Source organism: Cavenderia fasciculata, assembly GCF_000203815.1.
Source record: "Cavenderia fasciculata unplaced genomic scaffold Scf_Dfasci-F-a-25c12.r2-5, whole genome shotgun sequence".
Classification (NCBI taxonomy): domain Eukaryota; phylum Evosea; class Eumycetozoa; order Acytosteliales; family Cavenderiaceae; genus Cavenderia; species Cavenderia fasciculata.
In genome coordinates this window covers 89,531-112,081 of record NW_004457729.1, presented here as the reverse complement: position 1 = coordinate 112,081, position 22,551 = coordinate 89,531, and the positions used below count along the sequence as shown (strand labels likewise).

Here is a 22,551-nt window from a genome sequence, read left to right as displayed (position 1 = left end):
ACTATAGTTAAAACTACTACTACTACTAGTACAACTATGACTATCATTTGTATTATTATTATTATGTATTGTTGTACAACGTAGATATAGATATAAATATACGATGGAACAACAACAAGAAGAAAAAAGACAGTCATCATTAGATATAACCTTTATATCTATATTTAGAATGAGATATCTAAGACGTATAATATTAAACCAGATATCAACAATTACAAGACAATGTGCTAGAGTTAGATCAAGAGATATTATTATTGAAGGAAAAGGTGATGTTGAATCACAACAACAACAACAACAATACAAGGGTCCAGATCATTGTATTAAAACATATTATAATGCAAATAATTTAAAGTATGTAACACGACTATATAGTTATGTTTCTAAATGTTATTGATTAATTAATATAGTTTTATTTTCTTATTATTATTATTATTATTGTTTTAGGTGGTTACTTGTAAATGGATATTCATCATTACTAAAAGATAAATATAATGCAGGACATATATTTGAAGAAGATACATTATATTCTTGGATGGAGTATTGTACTGAACAATCACCAATGCCATCTGCTTTAATCGATAAAGTAATTGCCAACATGCCAGTACGAAATCGAGAAAATGATATTAAAAAAGCAATTGTTGGAGGTAATTTAATATTATTGGAGAAACTTTTAATGTTGTATGCAGAAGACATGTCAATTGGTTCGATGTCATTGATCTATGAAATAGCATCAAAGAGTCAAAACTATGCATTCAAACAGTTTGTCACTCACATTTGTATCCAACAATTGGATAGATACAATAACCATCATGGAAGAGACCTTTTAGACTATAGTCCTAACCAACAACACTGTACAATCATATGTAAAATGATTATGGGTGTTGACCCTAAATCGAGACATGGTCAAGTGAGGATACCTGATACTTGGACACGTATAATCAACAGGGATCTCATTATGGAATTTGATATACAATCGTTGGCGTACATGACCGATGAAATGCATATCATTCCGTTCAACCTAGTTGCACTTTATGATTTTGTTGAATCGGTCCTTTGTAATCCATTGACCATTCAAGATCAACACATGGCCACTATCAAAGATATTTGGAGATTAATCATGTATCGACATGTAGAAATATTCAACTCTAGAGATTCGATTGAAAAAAAATTAATCGACCAGTTTAAAATCAACAAACCAAGTTTGTGGAATGCTACTACACCTGTAAAGAACGAACCATTCACCTTTAAACAACTAGTAGATCTTTTTTACTTTATCGATATGGTTTCATTGTTAAAAGTAGAGTATAGAACATTGGATGAAAATATTGCTTGTTCAATGACTTTTCTTGGTTCATTGACGGTCAAAGATGGAGCAGACTATGATGATGGGACGGCGGTACCATTCCATGTGGCAGTTGATAATTATCTTCAAACGTTTGTACCAAAATCATGGATCAATTATTTATCGGTCTTTAAAAGTGCGTGTCTTGTGTGTAGTGTTTCAGTGGTCCAATACTTTGAACAAAAGATGGTCTCTCGAAACAACACCACAGAATCACTCCATGCCATTTATGGACCAACTGTCCGTAATGACCCTCAAGTGTTGTCATACGTAGCCCCCAATTACACATATCGACAAGAAACATTGGAAAACATACTCATTTATGCTTGTAAAACCGATCACGTTGAAATGATCAGTACGATCATTCAACTCTATTCCTATATCGTCGTCGAAGCTCTCGAAAAGCTTTTAGTTGAATCTGGTAGAGCCGACAGCCTCAACACATTCCTCTTGCTCATCGAGACATACCCAGAAGAATGTGTAGGTATTTTGTGCACCCGACCCATTCTCGACAAAACATGGAAACCCTCTTACTTTGTACTCAAACATTACAACAAGATACATCACCTCTTTCAATCGTCTCAGTGTCATTGGATCCCACGAATATTAAACTATTTTATTGAATTGGCCATTATCTTTTGTAACCTCTCTGTCATCAAGAAGCTTTTACTCTTGCCAAGGTTGGTCGATCTACCAGACTATGGGATAAACCTTGGACTCGTTGTACCATACAAACCATTGTTGGATTTCTTTTTCGATGCTACCATGAACCCTCGAAGCATCTATGTCCCCGGAAAACATTTCAACGCATTGTTTGGTAACTTTTGTTGGACAGAGGCAGCTCATTCAAACGACACTACCAAACTCGACATTCTCTTTCAATTGGGTAAACTCAGTGCACCGAGGAATCAATACGAACGTACCTTTTCAATAGAAGCAGAACTTCAAGTAACCATTTACCCAGTGGCATTTAAAAATGGACATGTCAATTTGATACAATATTGCAACGACACTTACAACGTCCCATCAATCGGTAGTAATGTATTTTTAAAACAAGAATACATTAAATTTGCCATCACTTGTAATAGTATCCCCATTATCAAACATTGTATTAAACTCATTCAATCAACACCTAATCAATTCAAAGAACCATTGAGAATGTCATCAGGTCCCCCAAGACTATTAAACCAAAAGAAATTAAAAAGATTTAACCAACAACACCAACAACCAACATTACTTGAATTTATGTTTGATACTGCAACCACTTTAAATCAAAAGGAAATAATTAATCTTTTATATCCTTTGATTAAAGCTTATAATAATAATAATAATAATAAGAAATAAATAAATAAATAAATCTTGAAAATAATATTAATATTTTATCGTTGGGGAGTTTTTTTTTTTTTTTCGCAGTTTGGCGTCATTCTGTTGCTGGTGTTTTGAACAGACCACTGCTATCGAAAGTTTGTTTGATTATTCATCTTTTCAAACAACAATTGTACAAAAGAGATCTCTTGTTGAGCGAGCCTAAACTCTAAATTCAGTGTCTTGGTTTCATTACAACATAAAGATTAAATTCATCACTTTCCCTCTCCACCGCACCCGTCGTATTTTTTCTGCTCACTGTAACAACACCCACAATCACAATACCCGCAAAATCAATACCCCCACAAACACACCCACACAACGTCAGAGTCTTTAAAACGGCTTGAGAACAACAATCCTTTTTGTGTTGTTGTTGCTTGTTCTGTATTAAAGAGATATTTGTTTATTATTACTACTACTACTGCCCCTCTGTCTTATTCATCATTAAATCATAACACCAATCACACTAACAATTAATAACATTGTATATATATCAAACCAATTATCATTTAGCATCTTGTTTATTCATTCATTCAATCAATTGATTATTGGACCGATGGAGGACATTGTAGTTGAAAGTAATTATCATCATGACACTACTACATCACAGCAGCAGCAACAAATCACAGATACCAAAGATCATGATTTTGCAACAACAACAACAACAACAACAACAAAAGTTATACTAGATGATAAAGCATCACTAGTAGCAGCAGCAGCAATCAAAGAAGAACAAGGTTTTTCTTCAACATCTTCATCATCTTTATCAACATCAGGAGGAGAGGTTAAAGTTATAGGTATATCACTAACACCTCAACCACTCTTGAATGTTGCTCATCATGATCATCAACAACAACCGAAAAAAATAAACACCTCCCCATCCTCATCTTCATCCTCAGTAACAACACAACAAAAGAATAATAATAATACCCCAATTAAAAAGATTAATAATAACAACAACAACAACAACGTATCAACCAATCAACAACAGAATCAAAATAGCAACAACATTAACTTGCAACAACAGAATGCTGCTAATTATGAAAAGGATGAATTATTACAAGATCAACATGAACAAAGTCATCCAGTATCCAATATCTTTGAGAATCTTGGTTTTGTTATTGATCAATCGATCAACCTCAAGAGAAAGATGGACCTTGTGAAAATCATCAAGAGAAACGGTGGTAAAAGTTGCTATTCATGTAGTTCAAAGGTATATTAACAACAATGAACCATTCGCTCCTTAAAAAGAGTATATATTAATATTTAATGATTCTATGTAGGCAACACATTTGATTACAACGTATCAAGGATTTTTAGAGAATACAACAAAGGTACAACAAGCTCAACAAATGGGAATACCTATTCTATTGAAAGAGTTTGTACATCATTGTGCTTTTAAAAAGCAATTGTTGGATTTTGAACCCTATAGAATTACAACTCAAAATGCAAAGGTAAATATAATAATATTAATAACGACGACTATGACTATCAAAGACTTTTATATTAATTATCTGTTCTTTTTTTTAGAATCAAACTCAAGAATCACCAATTATTTTATCACCGTCACCATCTAGTTCATCTGAAGCTGTTCCACCACCTATAGACAAGAATAATATCAATATGAATGGTAGTGGTGGTAGTGTTCCAACTCTATATTCATCACCATCTCCTCCTCCTCAGGAAATCATAAAAGAGTCTAGATCGATTGAAGAGATCAATAGTATTCAAAATAGTAGCAGATTTTCATCGTCATCAGATTTTGGTCAGACCAACGAATTAAAGAGATTCACAGAGTTTGAATCATTGGATTTTGAAGAACATGAATTGGGTGGAGCTGTTGGTGAAGAAGAATTGGTACCAGAGAATAGCAAATTTGGAAATGATAATGATAGTAGTTCAATGGTATTAGATATCAATAACAACAACAACAACAATTCAATTGAAAAGCCACAACCTCAACAACCAAGAGACAGTATTAGTCAACAACAAGTCCCACCACCTTCAATGGGTATTCATCTACATCAATTGTTAAATAGTACCAATCTTAATAGAAACAACAGTAACAACAACAATAGCAAGATTACTAATAATAATAATAATAATAATAATACCAATCATAGAAAATCACCAATTTCATTTAATAATTTTACATCCACATCTTCATCATCAACATCATCAACTAATTCTGTTACCATTCCACCACCACCATCATCATCATCTCAACCACAACAACAACAACCACCTTCTCAATATGATTCAATTATCAATAATATTACAAGGAATAATAATATTTCCGTCGAATCATTACTATCTATTGATACCAACCATCAACAACGTCATGTTTTTGACAAGGTTGCTGAATTTGACTCAACATTTATTTACAAAAATGATTTGTTTAATCAAATTTATTCACCATCAAAATCTGATTTACCCATCAATGGTAGTGCCACTAACAATAGTAATAGTTTTCATGGTATTCCAAGTATACCTATTGGTAAACAACAACAACCACCAATTCAATCACCACAAACACAATCAAACAATCTTGGTAATTTAGTAATTGCATCTCCACTTTTATCAACCAGCAACACCAACAATAACAACAACATTGTCACACCATCACCACTACTAGTAGAACAACAACAACAACAACAACCATTATCAAACTCTTCATCAAAGATTTTCGTTGGAGGTATAACTTTTGATGATCTCAATATTTATGCCGACAAGGACGACTTGAGGCGACTAAGAACTAGTCACTTTTTGTCACTGTTTCGAGAGTTTGGAAATATTGTTCGTGTTCAAGAGTTTTGGGATGAACATAAAATAGTCATCACCTATGAGACAGAATCTGATGCCAAAAAGGCCTTCTCTACACTAAAGTCGGCTGCTACCAAAACCTACTTTATTGACAAGATCAAACAAAACCTTCAGATTCTTGGCCTTCCATCAGTTATTGCTCCAAATGACTTTTTTGTTAGAAGATCCACAAAACCAACTAGTTTGGTCACTCCACTTACTACTACTGTAGCACCACTATCCACAGCACCTTTGGTTACTGCCACTACTACTGCTACTTCAACTATTCCTGCCACCATGGTAGCTACAGTCATAAATAGTACTCCAACTTCCCCTCCATCATCACCAAGTAAACAACATTTTCATAGCAACAACAATAGGCAATCATCATCCTCGTCAAATTTAGCCACTACATCTATAGCACCAATCAAATCATCATCGACATCTTTCAACAAAATGAATAGTAAAAAGAAGAGTTATAAATATACAACAGATGAAGATGAAGATGACTATGAAGAGGAAACCCAAGATCAACGAGATAGAGATTATTATCAAGATGAAGAGGAAGAGGAAGAGGAAGAAGAAGAAGAAGAAGAAGATGGCTTTTATCACCAGGGAGATGATGAACAAGATGAGTTTAGTACAACTGAAGTTTCAGAAATTGATGATGAGCGTTATAGAAAACAACAAATCATCAACAGAAGAAGACAACACAGTTATAGTAATGGTAGTCGTAGTAGACCTATGATCACTGCCATGAGAAAGAGATCATCTTCATTTGGAAAACAAAGAAGTGAACCATTGATGAGCGATAGTGACTCTAGTATTGTAGAAGCTGCCAGTCTTCATCACCGAGGTGGAGCAGATGGAATTATGGAAAATATATTTTCAGTCAAACATTCAGAGAAAAAGAAATCAAAATCTTTTCTACCTCCTCTTTCAACAATTGCTCATATTTTAGTATCATTTGTTATTTTATCTGCATTGTAAGTAAAGAGTATTAATAATATGTATATTATTTACTAACTTTTTTCTTTTTTAATTTAGTTTTATGAGTCTTCCACAAACTTTACCTCCACAATATAGATAATTATGTTTGAAAAATAAAAAAAACTTGTAAAGGCTTGGAAAATAATTGTATAATTAGTATCATATACTTTTTTTTCAAAAGATTTTATTGTTAAAAACAATCTATTTATATTTATATATATCTATTTTTATTACATTAAATATATTTATTTAGATTTTTAAATTTGATTTGATTTATATCTTTTTTTTTTTTGTTTAAATTGAATTTGAAGTTACAGTAATTAGATAAGTTCTAATATCCATTGGACCAACTTGAATGTTGAAGGAATTTGTTTGATCATTAATTTCCAAATCCTTTGTTGGATAGAGCTTGTAGAGATCTTCCTTGGCTTGTTGGTACTCTGAATTAGTTTGCCATTGCAATCTATTGACACTTGAGAGTTTGGCAACCGATGATAGAGTCATTTCAGTGACCGATGTGACATTGAGATAACTAAACATTCCTGCAATATCGAAATTGATGACAACTGGATCATATGTATCGATACCATCGACCTGGAAGATGTTTTCAAGACGTAGAACAATAGTGTCTTGAGTGTCATCGACCCATTGGAGAGATTGAACCTTGAGACCATATGGAAGATCAGTGGTGAGTGGGGAGTAGGTTCCACTGTAGAGATTGTTCCATACAGAGGCATCCATGTTGCTTTGGGTAAAGGTTGGATAGATTGGGTGTTGGAGTTCCTGAGCAAAATATCTATAGTAGGATTGAACTTGGTCGTTGATTGGATGGAAAATAACACGGGTGGTAGTGACGATTTGGGTTGATTCGTTCATTGGTTCACCAACTCCTCTCCAGTCATCCAACAAGGTACGACGATGAAGCATCATCTCTAGTTCACCATTGCCAAGTGATGCACCACCACGAGAACGATCTACAACAAAGGTGAGTTGAAGGTTCTTTTCAGTGTCTTGGATATAGGAAATGGCATTGATGGGGACATAATTGTCAGAGACTGGTTGTGTTACGTTGAGATCCCAGGTGTCACGGAAGTTGTATACACGTTCTTGCATTTCTTGTCCGTTAGAGTCGGTCCACCAGGTTTGCTTGGTGTTGAGAGAGGTGTTCCATTGAGTGATGACCTCCTTTCCAATACCGTCACTAATGTCGATTGGACCAACTGTTTCTTCAATCTCGAGGTATGGGACACCATCGTAGAGACGGAAGATTTGAATCATGGTTGGTGACCAGTAACGAGTAAGTACTTGGACAGTTGAACCTTGGCTGACTGTTACCTTTACAGTTTGGTTGTTGTAGTTGAATGGATAGGTATTGATGGGACGGAAGATATAGGCACCGGATGGTTGTCCACTGGCACTATCACCGAGCGATGGCAAATAGAACATGTATTGTTGACTGATTTGGATTTGGTCTCCCGATGAGATATTGGTGATAGACATGATACCACCAGTTGCAGAGTCAAAGGTAACAGATACAAATTGATTGGCAAAAATGATATTACTACTTGATGGTTTGATCATCTTTGGTTCAACGTATTCGGTCATGGTTGATTCTTCTTGACCAGAGTTTTCAATGATATAGGTAGAGAAACCAAGAGGTGGGATTTGAGCGAGGAAGGTAAGAACATAACCAAGAGAAGAATTAGAGTTTGGTGTGACTTGAGAACGGACAATTCCATTGGAATCAGAGACGGTGACGTTTGCTACGGGGATGGGGATATTAACATGTTCGAAACGAGTTTGACCGAGTTGATTGTAGAGGATGACGGGTACACTAGTTCCGTGGTTGGTGAGAACAGAGGTGGCAGGACATACTGAAATATTGAGGAATGGACAAAAAGACATGGCTGGACTAGCAAGTGGCTTGAGAGAGTTGGTTGTCAAGAGTGATCCTAGTACATTGTTCATGGCATTGAGAGTGGCAGTGTTACCAATGGCAAGACGGGCAGCATAGTCATCGGCAACGACTTGTTTTTCAGTTCCAGAGACGGCATCGTGGTGTTGAGCTTCACCCATGGCTTCACGAAGTGGCATGATAGAATCAATGTAACTTTGGACGTTTGGAATGTCAGCTTGACCAGTAACCAATAGTTGTTCGGCAACATGAAGCAATTGACTGTTTTGACGAACGTATCCTTTGAGGGCTGGACGACTAACAAAGTAACCGGTCCAATACGAGTAGGGGTCATCGGCGTATGGGAAGAAATCGTCAGTCTTGACGTCCCATACAAGATTGGCCTTGTTGACAGCATCAATATAGATTGATGGAGTAGAGTAGATGAGATTGAGACCGTATTGTGGGTTAGAGTTGATATAGTCCATCAACTTGTCAATGTTTTTAAAGTACATTTGAGCGTTCATGTAGGCAAAGTCACATCCAAATGGAATGAGTACATTGTTGGTTTGGTAGTGAGTGGCATATTCTAGTGCAATAGCAGCAAATTCATCTGCACGTTGTTGAGCATTGACATCAAAGAGATTTGGATCAGTCTGCATTGGTGTATCACCTTGTTCAAAATCAAATCCATTTGGAGTACAATACATTGCTCTTAGCACCGATGTAAAGATATCATATTTTGGTTGTGATTTTGATCCTCTCCAAACAAATTCCATTTGTTTATTTTCTAATCTTCCTGCCTAAAAATAAATAATAAATAGAAAATAAATTTAATAAGTTAATTAATTTAATAAATAATAATTTAATCTTTTTCTTACAATATCTTGATAATCAATTCTACCAATAATAAAAGCATCAAAACCCATAGCACCAAACAAAGAAGCTTGAGAAGAACTATGACCAAAAGGATCAATATGCCAGCCAATCTTTGGTACGACACCAAAGTTGTCAAGGATGAATTGATGACCGACAGTCATTTGATCGATGATATCATCATAGTAGGTGGTAGCTTCATCATTCATGCAATAGCCACCATTGATGAATTCAAGTTGACCACTCTTGACTAGACTAGTAACAAGCTTTTGCATCTCTACAGTCTGTTCATTCCACCATCTTTGAAAGTAAGCAATCTCTACATAGATGAATCTTCTATTTGGATTTTGAAGTAGACAAGTGATAGCAGTATCTAAAGTGTATTGAACACCTCCATTAAAATTGGTTAAATTGTATCCATAGTAATATTGATCAACTGTCTTTAACCATCCTACATCCTAAAAAAAATGATCATAAAAAAGGGTTAAAAAAGATAAAGAAAGATAAGATGAGATTTTTTTTTTTTTAGATTATTTTGAAAAAAAATATCTTTTAATCTCCTATCTGATCAATTGTAGGAGCTAACTCTTCTATTATACTTTTAAAATTTAACTTACATCATGAGTATGAGCAACAATGTGAACATTTAAAACAGATGATTCTGGTGGTTCAATCTTTGGTTTATTTGATCCTTTGTAAAGTGTTTTACGTGCTTCGATCAAAGTAGTTGATGAAAATAACAATATTATTGTTGCAAACAACAATAAAGTTTGTTTGATCATCATTTGTTTAGATATATAAAATAAGAAATACTAATAAATTATATACAGATAAATAATAATAATAATTATTGTGTGTTGTTGATTCGCTTTAATTATGAAATTGATTGATGAAGAACCTGTTGTTTCCTTGGTCTGAAAATTTATTGTGTCAATAATTCAATTCCCACGCTACCACACACAATCTCTATCCATTCCCCCCCCCCTTTTTTTTAAATATCTTTTTTGAGTTGTTGTCCTGTATCAATATTTTATTTTATTTTATTTATTTTTGATCATTTTTAACGGAGTCCTTGACCCTGGTGGGAAACAAGCGGAACCGGTTATATATATATTATATATAAAATAGAATAAATGTATGATTGATGATGAGTAGTCGTCGTCTCTAGAGTTTGTATTGTTTTGAGCAAGGATCATCTTTTGAGGATGCTGCAAATCGGAAAAGGGTGTTTGGGATAAACAAAGAATTATTTAATTCTAAATGTGCAAATAATGTAGTTTGGTTTGGTTTGGTTTTGGTGAAAGAATAATATGATTGAATATTAAGTGTGTAATATTGATTTTTGTTGTTGTTGATGATTATTTTCTTTTTTTTCTTTTTTTTTCTTATTTATACATTTTTTTGATATCAATCTCTCTTAATAATGCTATCTTTTTTTTTTGTTTTGTTTTGTTTTGTTTATATAAATATCTATATTATTATTATTATTGTTAAATGGTTTCTAACCATCTACGTGTCTGTACATGAAAGATTATTATTATTATTATTATTTGCTCTTGTTATAATTATTGTTGTTGTTGGTCATATTAATTCTTATTTTTGTATTATTATGATTTTGGTTGGCGCTTGTAGATATTTGTTGGAGTTGAAGTGGTTGTGGTGGTTGTTGTGGCTTGTAGGTCATCCTCTTGATTTGAGGTTGTTGATATTCATATTGAGGTAGTTGTTGTGGTGGTGGTGGTGTTGGTGGCGGCGATTGTAATGGTGATGGTGTTGTTGATATAGATGACATCATCATCATATTACTATTACCATTTCCATTTCCATTACTATTTATAAAATTAAAAGGAATATGATCACCATTGATATTACTTATATAATCAATAGATGAATGACTTTTAGATTTTGGTGATGTGTATGCACCATGTCTAAAAAGTTGTTGTTGTTGTTGATGTTGTTGATGTTGATGATGTTGATGATGATGATGATGATTGGATTGCAAAAAATGTTGTTGTTGAGTTGTCGCAGGTGCAGTTGGTGGTGAAAGTATAGGTGATTGTTGAAGATAAGAAGAATTTTGTTGTGTACAAGATCCACCGCCACCAAAACCATTACCATTAACTCCAGATTTGAAAAGTTCTTCCAAACGTGGTGGATGAGGTTGATGTTGTGGAGGAGGAGATGTAGGACTTGAACCACTTCCGTAAAGAATATGGTGATGGATATTTTGTTGTTGTTGTGATAGTTGACCATTATTATTATTATTATTACCACTATTATTGTTATTGTTATTTGAGTGTTTATAGTCTTCCAAAACTTTTTTAAGATCGTTTAATTTTTTGATTTGATGGTCGAGATGGTCTAGATCGATGGAGGGACTATTAATCCAGCCTCCTGCGTCTTCCCCGTTTGGGCCTCCACCGTGCATCCCACCGTCGGCAGTGGCAGAAGTCTTCTGAGACATGACAGAAGCAATCGGTGGTGGAGATTGGATGGTATCGATCATTCGAGAACTGCTGTTTACAGATGAGGGTATGGGTGAAGGGTTGTTGTTGTTGTTTGAAAAACCATTGCTAATGCTTGCTGGTAATAAATAAGATGATGAAGTATTTGAATGGTGATGAAGATGGTGATGATGATGATGATACGATGGAGTACCAAAATTACTGCTATTTTGGTTGTTGTTTGGCGTCGAAATAGGTGATAAACTATTTGGTTGAAATGAAAATTGACCACCATTTTGAAAGTTTGATTGTTCCCCAATATTATTAATATTAACACCACTATTATTATTATTATTATTGTTGATTAACATATTTTGTTGTTTTGTTGATAATGTTGGTGGTGAAGGAAAACTTTGTTTGTTGTGTTCGTATGAGGAAAATGTTGGTTGATATTGGATTGATTGTTGGGAAAATTGGTTCCACGATGAACCAATTCCGTTTCCACTGTTATTTAAATTATTATTTTGTAATTGGAATGGTTGTGATTGGTGTTGTTGAACGTAGTTGTGAGGTGGGGGAGGTGGTGAACGATCACTTGGCATGGCCAAATTTTGAAGGGATCTTGATAGATTGTTGATTGCGTTGTTGTTGTTGGAAGAAGAGGTAGTGGTATTGACGATTGGAATTGGTGCACTCGAAAAGAGATCATTGAGTATTTGAGGATCACTAAGTTTGAGTGAAGAGGTGGCGATGGTACCGTTGCTGTTAACCATGGATGGCATGGCAGCAGCATTAAAGGTGGGCGAAAATACTTGTGGTCTCTTTGTCTTGTGTCCAGTCGTCTGACTAATGCTTGCCAATTTCTTTTTAGAGTAGGAACAATGTAAAACAGTACCTTGAACTGTATTTTTTGAAAAGAATTCAATAGCCTTGTTGGCAGCCATCAATCCATTGTCTGAATCTTTAAAATGAACAAAACCAAAACCTTCATAATTTCCATTTTCACTCTTTGGTATATTACAATGATTAATCTTTCCAAATTCTCTACATTGTAAAAATATATATTTATGAAAATCAACACATGCCTAAAATAAAATAATAATAATAATAATAATTAAAAAATGTTTGTTTTTGTTTTGTTTTTTTTTTTGTTTCTTACACTTTGAGGATCAAAAGTTATATGTATACTAGTTCTTTGATCATAAGAATCACCCCATTTTATATGAATTTGATTACTTCCAAGATAGACACCATTCAACTTTGCCATTGCCTTTTCGGCATCAGCTCTATTAATGAATCTAATAAAAACATAATTGTTGATGAAAACGCAATCTGTATAAACTAATGGACCAAATACACTAAAATAATAATAATAATAAAAAATTGTAAATATTATAATAAGTGTTTGGATTTTTTTTTTTTGGTGAAATACAAACCTAAAAGCTGAAAGAATTTGATTTATATTCATAGCAGTATCTAAATTGGTGACATATAATGTTGATATGGATAATGCCTCCAAAACATCTTTTTCTGTCTATAAATAAATAAATAATAAATAATAATGAGTAAACTTGGAATTTCTATTTCATCCATCTTTTTTCCTTTTTGAACTTACCATTGCCAAAGATCCTTCTAAAGTAACATTAATGATTAATATTAATGTTGATCAGATAAATTAAATAAAAAGGTAAATAATTAAAAAATAAAAGAGAAGGAGATTAATAATAAGATTATTGAAAAAAGATAGAATTGAATAGAGGAAGAGGGGGGTATAGGTAGATAGAAAATGAGATGTTTGACATGCTATATCAAAACAATGTTATTTACTTACTTTGTTGTTGTTGTTGTTGTTGTTGTTGCTGCTTTGATTTGGTCATTTTCGATGATGATAATGTGGGTGTTGGTGATCCGCTATTTTTTGGTGGGGTAGTGATGATGCTACCGTTGGGGTTGAAAAATTGGATTGGTGGCGATGATGATAGTATCGTGGTGGTGGTATTGATTTGATAGTGTGAAGAAGATGACGATGACATTTGGGGTGAATTGTGTGTCGCCGTATTGTCACCACTACCACAACTAGTATTGTTGCTGATACCGCTGTTGGACGACACCGATGTTGACGATGTCGACAGAGGAGACGAGCTGGAAGAAGAAGGTGACGACAGAGGTGGGCTGGTCGAAGGATTAGTCGCCATTTTTTTTATTGGTTGATTGTTGTTGCTGCTGCTGTTGCTGCTACCTGCTGCTACCTGCTGCTGTTGCCACTGGCGATAACTATATATCTCTGCTCTATTCTATTTCTGGAAAAAGATGGAATAAAGAGTCTTTTTTTCAAAAAAAAAGGTATTGTGTGTCAATATAATATTATTCTCTCTCTGTACTGGATAGTTGATTGATTGTGTGTGTGTCGATCCTAATTTTTGGAGTTAAAAAAGAGTGATGATGAGATATTCAAATTGATGATGTTATTTGGCCGACAATGTATGATGTTATATATTAAATATAGATATATATATATATTAATATATATATATATTTTACAAAAAAAAAAAAAAGAAAAAAGGAGAGAGGACAATAATAATAAGAACAAGAGATTGTTGGGTGATTGTTGAGGATACCTCTATTCCTCTTCTTTGTCAAAAGGTAACAAACAATATATTGTTTGATATTGTTTTGTTTGTTGTTGGGATATCTTTTAGAAGTGGGTGGGTGCATGTCGTGAACACAATTTAAATATTTGTTGATGTGTTGTTGGGAAATTTGATACGGAACAGTCCGATGTTTGTGTTTCAATTCCGCCACTGCTGTTGCTTTCTGCTGACAACAAATTGATCAGATGATGATGTTGACTGAGTTGATTTGAGGTTTCACAACCAAACCATATGAAAATTGTGGGTTGGGGTGTATGTCGTGATACGCTGTCGATCGTTTGTTACTATGTTTTTGGTGTTGCAATCACACTCTTTGGGGGTTTTCAATCCAAAATTGTATCACAATGTGTGTGTTTGTTGGGTGAAAATGGATAGGTGTGTGTGCGTTGGTGTAGATGACAGTTGTGTATTTTTGAGAACTGAGTTTGTTAATGCTCTATAGATCTTCTTTTAAAATGAATGAATTGTTGTTTGATGGATGGATGATGATTGTTAATCTTCACAAACGGTATGCTGCTTTTTTTTTATTTTTGTATCTCCTTTGTTGTCTTTTACTTGTTTGTATCTATCTGCTCACTGTTTTGTTTATTATTATCTCTTTGGTGTGACTTACTCTCTCTCTTTTTTTATAACAGCGCAACAAAGCTTATATATATATATACACACACACCCAACAGCAGTTTGAGGTATATGCGGAATGGTGGTTTGTTGTTTGAAAATATTATCAATACAATAATATACTTGCTACTACTCTGCTATTACCTGCTACTACAATATTATTATTATTATTATTATTATTATTATTATTATAACTATATAGTAGAGAGTGTTTTGTTGTTCACCTGTTGCGTTGTTGTTGTTGTATATTTAGATGAAGAGGTAAGGTAGATGTGGTTGGTATACAAACAACTATAGGGTTGGTGGTATCTGAGCTCAGCTGAGGAGGAGGAGGAAGGGAGGACCAAAAGTAAGTATCAATGTTTGTGATAACCAATACAAATCAATGAACTAACAACAGTTAACTAGTTAGTTACGATGATGATGGATGAATAGATGATGATGTGATACACATAAAGAGGGTTGGTTGGTATCAAAGGTTTAGGGTAAAAGATGAAGTTCTTTCTTTGCCGACAATACGAAGAAGACGGCGATGATGTTTTTTATAGTAGGCCACATTTAAATAATGGGAGGGAGGGGTTAGACTGCAGTGTGGATCTTTTGAAAAGTTCTCGATTATTGTTCACCTCAACACACCAAGGTATGTCATCACATCGTTCACAAACAGTTTCCATTCAATTCAACTAATCATTGAGCAACCTAAAAATAAAAATCGTATTATCCGTTTGCAGGGTCATATATATTTGTGCAACGTGGGGCATAGCATCAACTCTATTAAAAAGTTAAAACTGGCAAAATCTGTTGTCGACAACAATTTATTTTTCGACCTTTTTGAGGTAATTCCGCTTTGGGAACAACAACTTCATTCCTAAGCTTTGTGATCTCTTGGAATGGAGGAGGAGGATGGCCCTATAGAACCATTATCCCACTGCTGGGGCAATATTGTTAATTTCATACCGTTTACTTTTAACATCATTGTCCAAGTTTCTTATCATCAAAGGTTGTAAAGACGATTCAATAAAATAGCATAGCATCGGAGTCAGTTCCTGAGGTTGTTCCAATAACCTACAAATTGACTGAGCCAACGACAAATTCAAAGGAGAAAGTGAGAGAGGAAGTGAGAGAGGAAGTGAGAGAGGAAGCGAGGGTGGATGAGGTTTGACAACCAAAGGAGATGGTGGATTCAATTGATTGTTGTTTGGTTGAATGGGTGTTTGTGAAAATACTACTACATTACTACTAATGCTAATGCCAGTTGCAACAGAAGTAGGAGCAAGAGTAGGATTAGGAGTAGGAGCAACACTTGAAGTGGTAGGTGGTTTGAACATCAGAGGTCGACAAGATGGAAACATTTGAGAGAATGGGGGCTTGATTGATCTAGTCTCTCGAGTGTCCAAGTATCTACTGGCAACGAGGCTAGTTTCAGTTTTCTTGTCACTCTTTGAAATGACCTGCAACATGTTTAGTTGTTTCTTGCCAACAATCGACACTTTAACATAGTATCTAGCACGACTCCAATTCCAAGAAGACTGTGTTGGATTGTCAACGTCAATACCAGTACTGCCACCGTAACTACCTGGATGATGAAAAGTGATCTCTTTTGAGGGAGCGACAACATACTGAGCTAGAGTGTTTATGATCGTCATTTGTGATTCTCGAGTAGACTGTGTTTCAGATGATGAATAATAGTGATTGACAATTGTTGTGTCAAACAAATCATCGTTTTGATTGTTGTTTGACATTCTACTACTGTGCGTTGTTAATGTTTTAAAAGTTCTAAAACTAAAAGAGTTAAATATATATTGTTATAAATTTTAGTGTTAGAGATAATTAAATCTAAAGATCATCACTTTTTTTTTTTTCATCAATGAGACAAAAAGGTGAGATAACATTAATTATTAATTAATTCTTAATTCTCAAACAACAATAATAACAACAACAAACGATGATGAATAGGCAACAAGATTTAAAATCATTAATGAACAAGACCAGGGCAACCTCGAATAACAACAACAATTCAACGAAAACGACGACGACGACAACAACAATAGATTCTCCTTTTGCAAAGTATGTTTACATTTATTGAATGACACTTTGAAATGACATTGATAGATACATCTACTCTATACTTTTATACATAAAATGTATTAATCTAATCTATTTTGTCGCAGTTATAAAAATGGTAAATTAACATGTATTCTATGTAACTTTGGTCTAAATAATGAATCATTTTGGAAGGTTCATTGTAACTCCAAGAAACATCGTGATGCTTTGGATGCACATCAAAAACAATCATCTTCTTCAACAATCGTCGATCAAGATAAAACTATAAAGAAATTAAAGACTTTAAATGGAAACAACAAAAATAATAATAATGTCAACGTTCAAAAGGAGGAGGAGGAGGAGGAGGAGGAAGACAAACAACAAGATGATATACAACAGAATCTTCCTAAAGGTTTCTTTGATGACTATAATGATAAAGTAGAAGAAGAAGAAGAAAAGGAAGAAGAGGAAGAAAATAATAATAATAATAATAATAATAATAATAATAATAATAATAACAATAATAATAATAATAATAATAATTTCAATAATGGTAGTATGCCAGCAGGATTTTTTGATAACCAAGATGAACAATTAAAGGCAGAGGAAGAATTAAAGAAACAACTAAAGTCAAATCAAGAAGAAAAGATATTATTGGATAGTATGGCAGAGTTTGATGAAGCAATCAAACAAGGTCAAGAAGATCAAGAAAATACAAATTTAGAGTCATCTGGCAATGATGATGACCAACAGAAAGAAAATAATGGTGATGATAATGAAAATGGAAAAAAGAATTTATTGGATACCATACAATCTGATGAAACAAATCAAATACAATCTAAAATCAATGAATTAAAAAGAAAAAGAGATCATGTAAAGAATTTGGTTAAAGTTAATCAACAATCTACAAATAATAATAATAATAGTCAAAAGAAAAATGAACAGGAAGAGGATGAAGAAGAAGAAGAAGAAGAAGAAGAGGAAGAAGAAGATATAGAACAATTATTTCATTGGGGATCGAAAAGGTAATAAAATAAATAAATAAATAATTGTAAATATATATATACAATAGAGAGAGAGAGAGAGAGAGAGAGAAATGGTCAAGATGACTAAAGTCTCGACAATCTTTTATCAAACTCTTTAATAGTTTCAAAGATAAAATCAAGTTTTTCATTGTTGAATGACCATTTTGAATGATTTTCTTTGACATAGGTAATACAAGAACCTTGATTTAATTCTTGACTAATAGCTGACCAATCTGACACCATCTCAACTATATCCAACACATTCATTTCATTTGGATGATTATGAGATTCTGGATGATGTCTATTTGAATGTAGATGATGATGACATGCATCCCTTACCATCGTTTCAATCGATTTGTTTGCATATTGAAATGGAATGTTTAGATTCTTGCAACGATGAAACCAAGTCAACTGTATGTATCCAGATAGTTCAGGTTCTTCATATTTTGATTGATCGTGAATGATTGCTCTATTTTTCAACTCTTCAACGCTCAATCCACCGTAACCTTGCATCAACATCATATTCCTTGTCACCAACTCTATATGATATTTTGTTCTTTGTTTAAAGAATTCAATCATTTCTTTTGTTGTTGTTGTTGACATCTATCTATTTATCTATTTATCTAATTAAAATTGAATATTAAAACAACACCATTTTTTGAAGGAATCGATTCCTTCTAGGTTTTTTCTTTTTTTGGACACCAAAAATCTTTTTTTTTTTGCATTCCCAGTTGGTTCGCAAATTTGGCTTGATCAAGAGATGAGATGATGATCACCAATATAATATTTCTTTATATCATTTATTGTTATCTCTTCTTTCTCTTTTGTTTTATAGACTAAAAAAGAGATAGATTTAAAGAAGAAAGAAATGAAAGTTACTATCGATTTTACAACATTTCCAAATATACAAACAACCAACACGACAGTTCAAGATGCCTATGAATCTATCAAGACAATGTGTAATGGTCAGAAATCACAAAAGTCTAGAAACGTTGGTGAAGCATTCTCAATGTTGGTTCGTGTATTGATCAGTGCCAATCAATCTACATTGGCTCAACAAGTTGTTGATTATCTAAAATCATTAACTGATAATAATAAAAAGGAAAAGGTAGGTAGTAGTAAAAAAAAAACAAAACAAATTGAAACTATATTTATATTAATCTATTTTATTTATATATTATTTATAATTCTATTAGTCATATCTATTAATTTATGTTTCAGCATTGGTTGGAAGTGGATCAAGTATTGAAAATGCTATTCCTATTTTAGAGGATAGAATCATTTCTGGAGAGATTGAACCATTCCCATCGATTGTTAAACTTCTCAACAGAGCTTATTCAATGAAGCAAAGATCACTTCACATTCTTCGTAAATCTAGTGCTGCTGCTGCTGCTTCATCATCATCGACAACAGACCCAAATAGCTTTACAGTAAAGGGTAGTCTTCACGAGTTTGATAAAAGTTTAATCACTTCAACCATTGACAATCAAAAAGAGATTAAACAAATCTCTGTATCTAAAAAGAAATTCTTAATTTTATGTTTGTAATCAAAAAAAAAAAAACAAAAAAGAATCATTTTAAAAAAAATACTAAGTACTTATTCTTTTTTTTTTTTTTTTTTTTTCTTTTAATAATCTATTTCTATTTTTTTTTTTTTTTTTTTAGATACTGATGGATCAATGATATCATCAAATCAAGAGATAAAGAAAACCAATATTTCATCGATTAGTTGTGGACAAGAAATTTCAATGGCATTGACAAACAATGGAACTGTTATTTCATGGGGTTTAGTTGCCAGACAATTGGCTGGATCTTTTGTTCAAATTAGTTCTGGTCATTCTCATTGTACAGCTGTAGACTCTAAGGGTCGTTTGTTTACATGGGGTGTTGGTGCAGGTGGTAGATTGGGACATGGATTGGATGACAAGATGACTCACGACCCAAAGCTAGTCGACTTTTTCAAGGATAAAATTGTTACCAAGACTGCTGCCGGTAGATTCCACACTGCAGTGTTGACACAACAAGGAGAAGTGTATACGATGGGTCAAAACTATCGTTACCAACTCGGTTATGATGACATTCAAATTCCAATGCACAATGATCAATTACGTGCAGCCATTGACACTTATATCCCAGAGTCTAGCCTAAAGACTGACTTTAAGAACCTACTCAACAATGAATTAAACTCTGATCTCACCATTGTATTTGATCAATCCTCCAAGGTCCACGTTCATCTCATCATGTTGGCTCGTTTCAATCCTGCACTCGTTCCACTTTTCACAAAGTTTAAGCAGATCCAAACGATTGATAGTGACACCTTTTTTGAGGATATTTTCAAAGCAACTCATGTCGGAGATGACAAGTCTACCATTGGTACCAAGGTACCTTTAAACCAAAACAATTTACTCAATTTCCTTGGTATTGCCTATGGAATGGAAGCACTACCAACCAACTTGCTTCCATTTGCCGATATTTTCAGAGGTGAAGTATTGGATCACGTCAACAATAATCATAGCAAGAGAAATCTTCAAGTTGCTCTCTCTTTTCCACAGACAGACTTTACGACTGTGGATCCATTCTCTGATGTTCATCTCTTTATTGTCAATGCTACCACTGGTGTACGTACAACCTACTATTGCCACAAGATTGTACTTCAATCTAGATCGATGGGATTCAACAGTTTGTTGAGTGGTGAAAACAACAAACCAGCAGGTACTGCCATCCTCCAAATCGAGATCAAGCCAATCTATGAGAGTGTATTGGTCAACTTTTTGAAATACCTCTACTATGACTCTTTCAAATTGGATACCAAATCTACCAGTGGTAACGATATCCTACGTATGATCTCACTTTGCACAGAGTATCGTGTCGAAAGACTCAAAGCTGGTTGTGAAAAGTTGGTTATTCACTCGGTCGACAATAACAATGTCTCGCCACTACTCCAATTTGCCGTAAAGAATGAAGCCAACAATCTCATCTCTTACTGTGTCGACTATATTAACCTCAACAAATCAACCTTTACCAATGAAGTTGTACAACAAAAGTTCCCAGCCAACATCCAATCTCACATCAACGCCAAGCGTTTCTATAATGTTCTCCAAGGTGGTCAATACACTCCTCGTCAAGTTGATTATTTTAAACAAAATTCAATCTTTGTTGCCGATATTGAAGCTGGTGATAAAATGTCAATTGCTCACGATGAAGATGGAAATGTCTACCAAATGGGTATTGGTTCAAATCATACCAAAGGTTATCCAATCATTTCTAAATTTTCTTCAGACATTTTTACTGCTGGTACTGACAAAAACAAACCACGTATTGATTCAATCAAGGCTGGTAGTTCACATGTTGCCATTCTTTTGGATAATCAACAACTTTATTCATGGGGTGCTGGTTTCCTTGGTCAAGTAGGTGATCGTAATACTTTTTATCCAACACCAATCAAATCTGAAAACACCAATGAGATTTATAATTCAATTTCAACCGGTCCTTATTCAACTTTATCTTATAATGGTAGGAATAATAGAACAAAAAAGAGAAAAAGAGAAAAATAATATATTAATTAATTATTTTATTTTTTATTTTAGATAATGAATTAAAAAAAATTCAACAAGAAGAAAAATTAATTGAATCATCATCATCATCATCATCTAATGAAAAAGTATCAAAAGAGGAAATGGAAAAGTTTTTCGAATCATTGAAACAACCAGACTCGAACAAGGTGTTGATTGAATTGTTTACCGACAATAGAAAGTCAAGCAACATGATGGATATTCTTTCCAACAAGGTTGAGACTCTTTCTGTTACATCATCAAAACTCTCTGACGAGGAATCTTCTTCCAATATCACTACTAGAAAGCTTTATGTTGATGCCAAGATTCTACCAGAAGACGCTCAAAAACTCATTTCCACCAGTGGACCAGCAGCAGCAGTTTTAAGAATCTATGGTTACGATTACCAAGCTCTTCAAACTGTCATTTATTTCTTGTACAAGGGTACAGTTGCAGTTGAAGGTGATATTGTTATTGAAACAATTGCCCTTGCCACTCTTCTTGGTGCCACTCATTTGTACTATAAATTGTCTGGAATGGTGAATCAAATGATGAATGCTGAATTGGCCGTCTCTATTCACAAGGCTTATCTCTCAAATCCAGCAACCAAACAATTGGTGCCTCCAAATATTCGTTGTGCCGTTGCCAACTTTATGAAACATCATAAATCTAGATGTTCAAAGTATCTTTAAAATGAATTAATTATATAAATAGATTAAATAAATAAATAAATAAAACAAAAAAGATTCTTTCATTAAATCAACCAAATAAAGATAATGTGCAAAAGTTGAGATAAAAGATATCTTATAATAAGTATTATATATCTCTTTATTATTATCTTTATTATTATTAATTAACTATATTTGAGTATTATTGATATTGTAAAAATGGGTGCAAAAGCTACAAAAAACAGTGTAAACACATTTGGAATAATTGAATCCTAAAAAAAA

General features: G+C 33.6%; 8 protein-coding genes across 8 annotated transcripts; 4 read left to right on the top strand and 4 right to left on the bottom strand.

Moving 5' to 3' along the window:
- Positions 1-103: 103 nt before the first annotated feature.
- On the top strand, positions 104-2,686 carry DFA_00380 (uncharacterized protein; the record flags this gene model as incomplete). Its single annotated transcript, XM_004358312.1, has 2 exons — positions 104-351; positions 445-2,686. 2 exons carry the CDS (start codon positions 104-106, stop codon positions 2,684-2,686), a joined length of 2,490 nt encoding a protein of 829 aa, XP_004358369.1.
- A 577-nt stretch (positions 2,687-3,263) lies between these two features.
- Positions 3,264-6,599, top strand: DFA_00379 (calmodulin-binding protein; the record flags this gene model as incomplete). Its single annotated transcript, XM_004358311.1, has 4 exons — positions 3,264-3,920; positions 3,991-4,161; positions 4,238-6,495; positions 6,557-6,599. 4 exons carry the CDS (start codon positions 3,264-3,266, stop codon positions 6,597-6,599), a joined length of 3,129 nt encoding a protein of 1,042 aa, XP_004358368.1.
- Positions 6,600-6,793: 194 nt separating this feature from the next.
- On the bottom strand, positions 6,794-10,054 carry manA (alpha-mannosidase; the record flags this gene model as incomplete). The annotated part of the gene is made up of 3 exons (XM_004358310.1): positions 6,794-9,196; positions 9,275-9,727; positions 9,887-10,054. 3 exons carry the CDS (start codon positions 10,052-10,054, stop codon positions 6,794-6,796), a joined length of 3,024 nt encoding a protein of 1,007 aa, XP_004358367.1.
- A 761-nt stretch (positions 10,055-10,815) lies between these two features.
- Positions 10,816-13,908, bottom strand: DFA_00377 (uncharacterized protein; the record flags this gene model as incomplete). Its single annotated transcript, XM_004358309.1, has 4 exons — positions 10,816-12,798; positions 12,873-13,071; positions 13,150-13,243; positions 13,545-13,908. The coding sequence occupies 4 exons, from the start codon at positions 13,906-13,908 to the stop codon at positions 10,816-10,818; spliced, it is 2,640 nt and encodes an 879-aa protein (XP_004358366.1).
- Positions 13,909-15,661: 1,753 nt separating this feature from the next.
- DFA_00376 (uncharacterized protein) lies at positions 15,662-16,724 on the bottom strand (the record flags this gene model as incomplete). Its single annotated transcript, XM_004358308.1, has 2 exons — positions 15,662-15,681; positions 16,052-16,724. The coding sequence occupies 2 exons, from the start codon at positions 16,722-16,724 to the stop codon at positions 15,662-15,664; spliced, it is 693 nt and encodes a 230-aa protein (XP_004358365.1).
- A 206-nt stretch (positions 16,725-16,930) lies between these two features.
- DFA_00375 (uncharacterized protein) lies at positions 16,931-18,054 on the top strand (the record flags this gene model as incomplete). Its single annotated transcript, XM_004358307.1, has 2 exons — positions 16,931-17,049; positions 17,154-18,054. The coding sequence occupies 2 exons, from the start codon at positions 16,931-16,933 to the stop codon at positions 18,052-18,054; spliced, it is 1,020 nt and encodes a 339-aa protein (XP_004358364.1).
- Positions 18,055-18,134: 80 nt separating this feature from the next.
- Positions 18,135-18,629, bottom strand: DFA_00374 (uncharacterized protein; the record flags this gene model as incomplete). The annotated part of the gene is made up of 1 exon (XM_004358306.1): positions 18,135-18,629. One exon carries the CDS (start codon positions 18,627-18,629, stop codon positions 18,135-18,137), a length of 495 nt encoding a protein of 164 aa, XP_004358363.1.
- A 289-nt stretch (positions 18,630-18,918) lies between these two features.
- DFA_00373 (uncharacterized protein) lies at positions 18,919-22,293 on the top strand (the record flags this gene model as incomplete). The annotated part of the gene is made up of 4 exons (XM_004358305.1): positions 18,919-19,158; positions 19,247-19,589; positions 19,716-21,563; positions 21,638-22,293. 4 exons carry the CDS (start codon positions 18,919-18,921, stop codon positions 22,291-22,293), a joined length of 3,087 nt encoding a protein of 1,028 aa, XP_004358362.1.
- Positions 22,294-22,551: the final 258 nt, after the last annotated feature.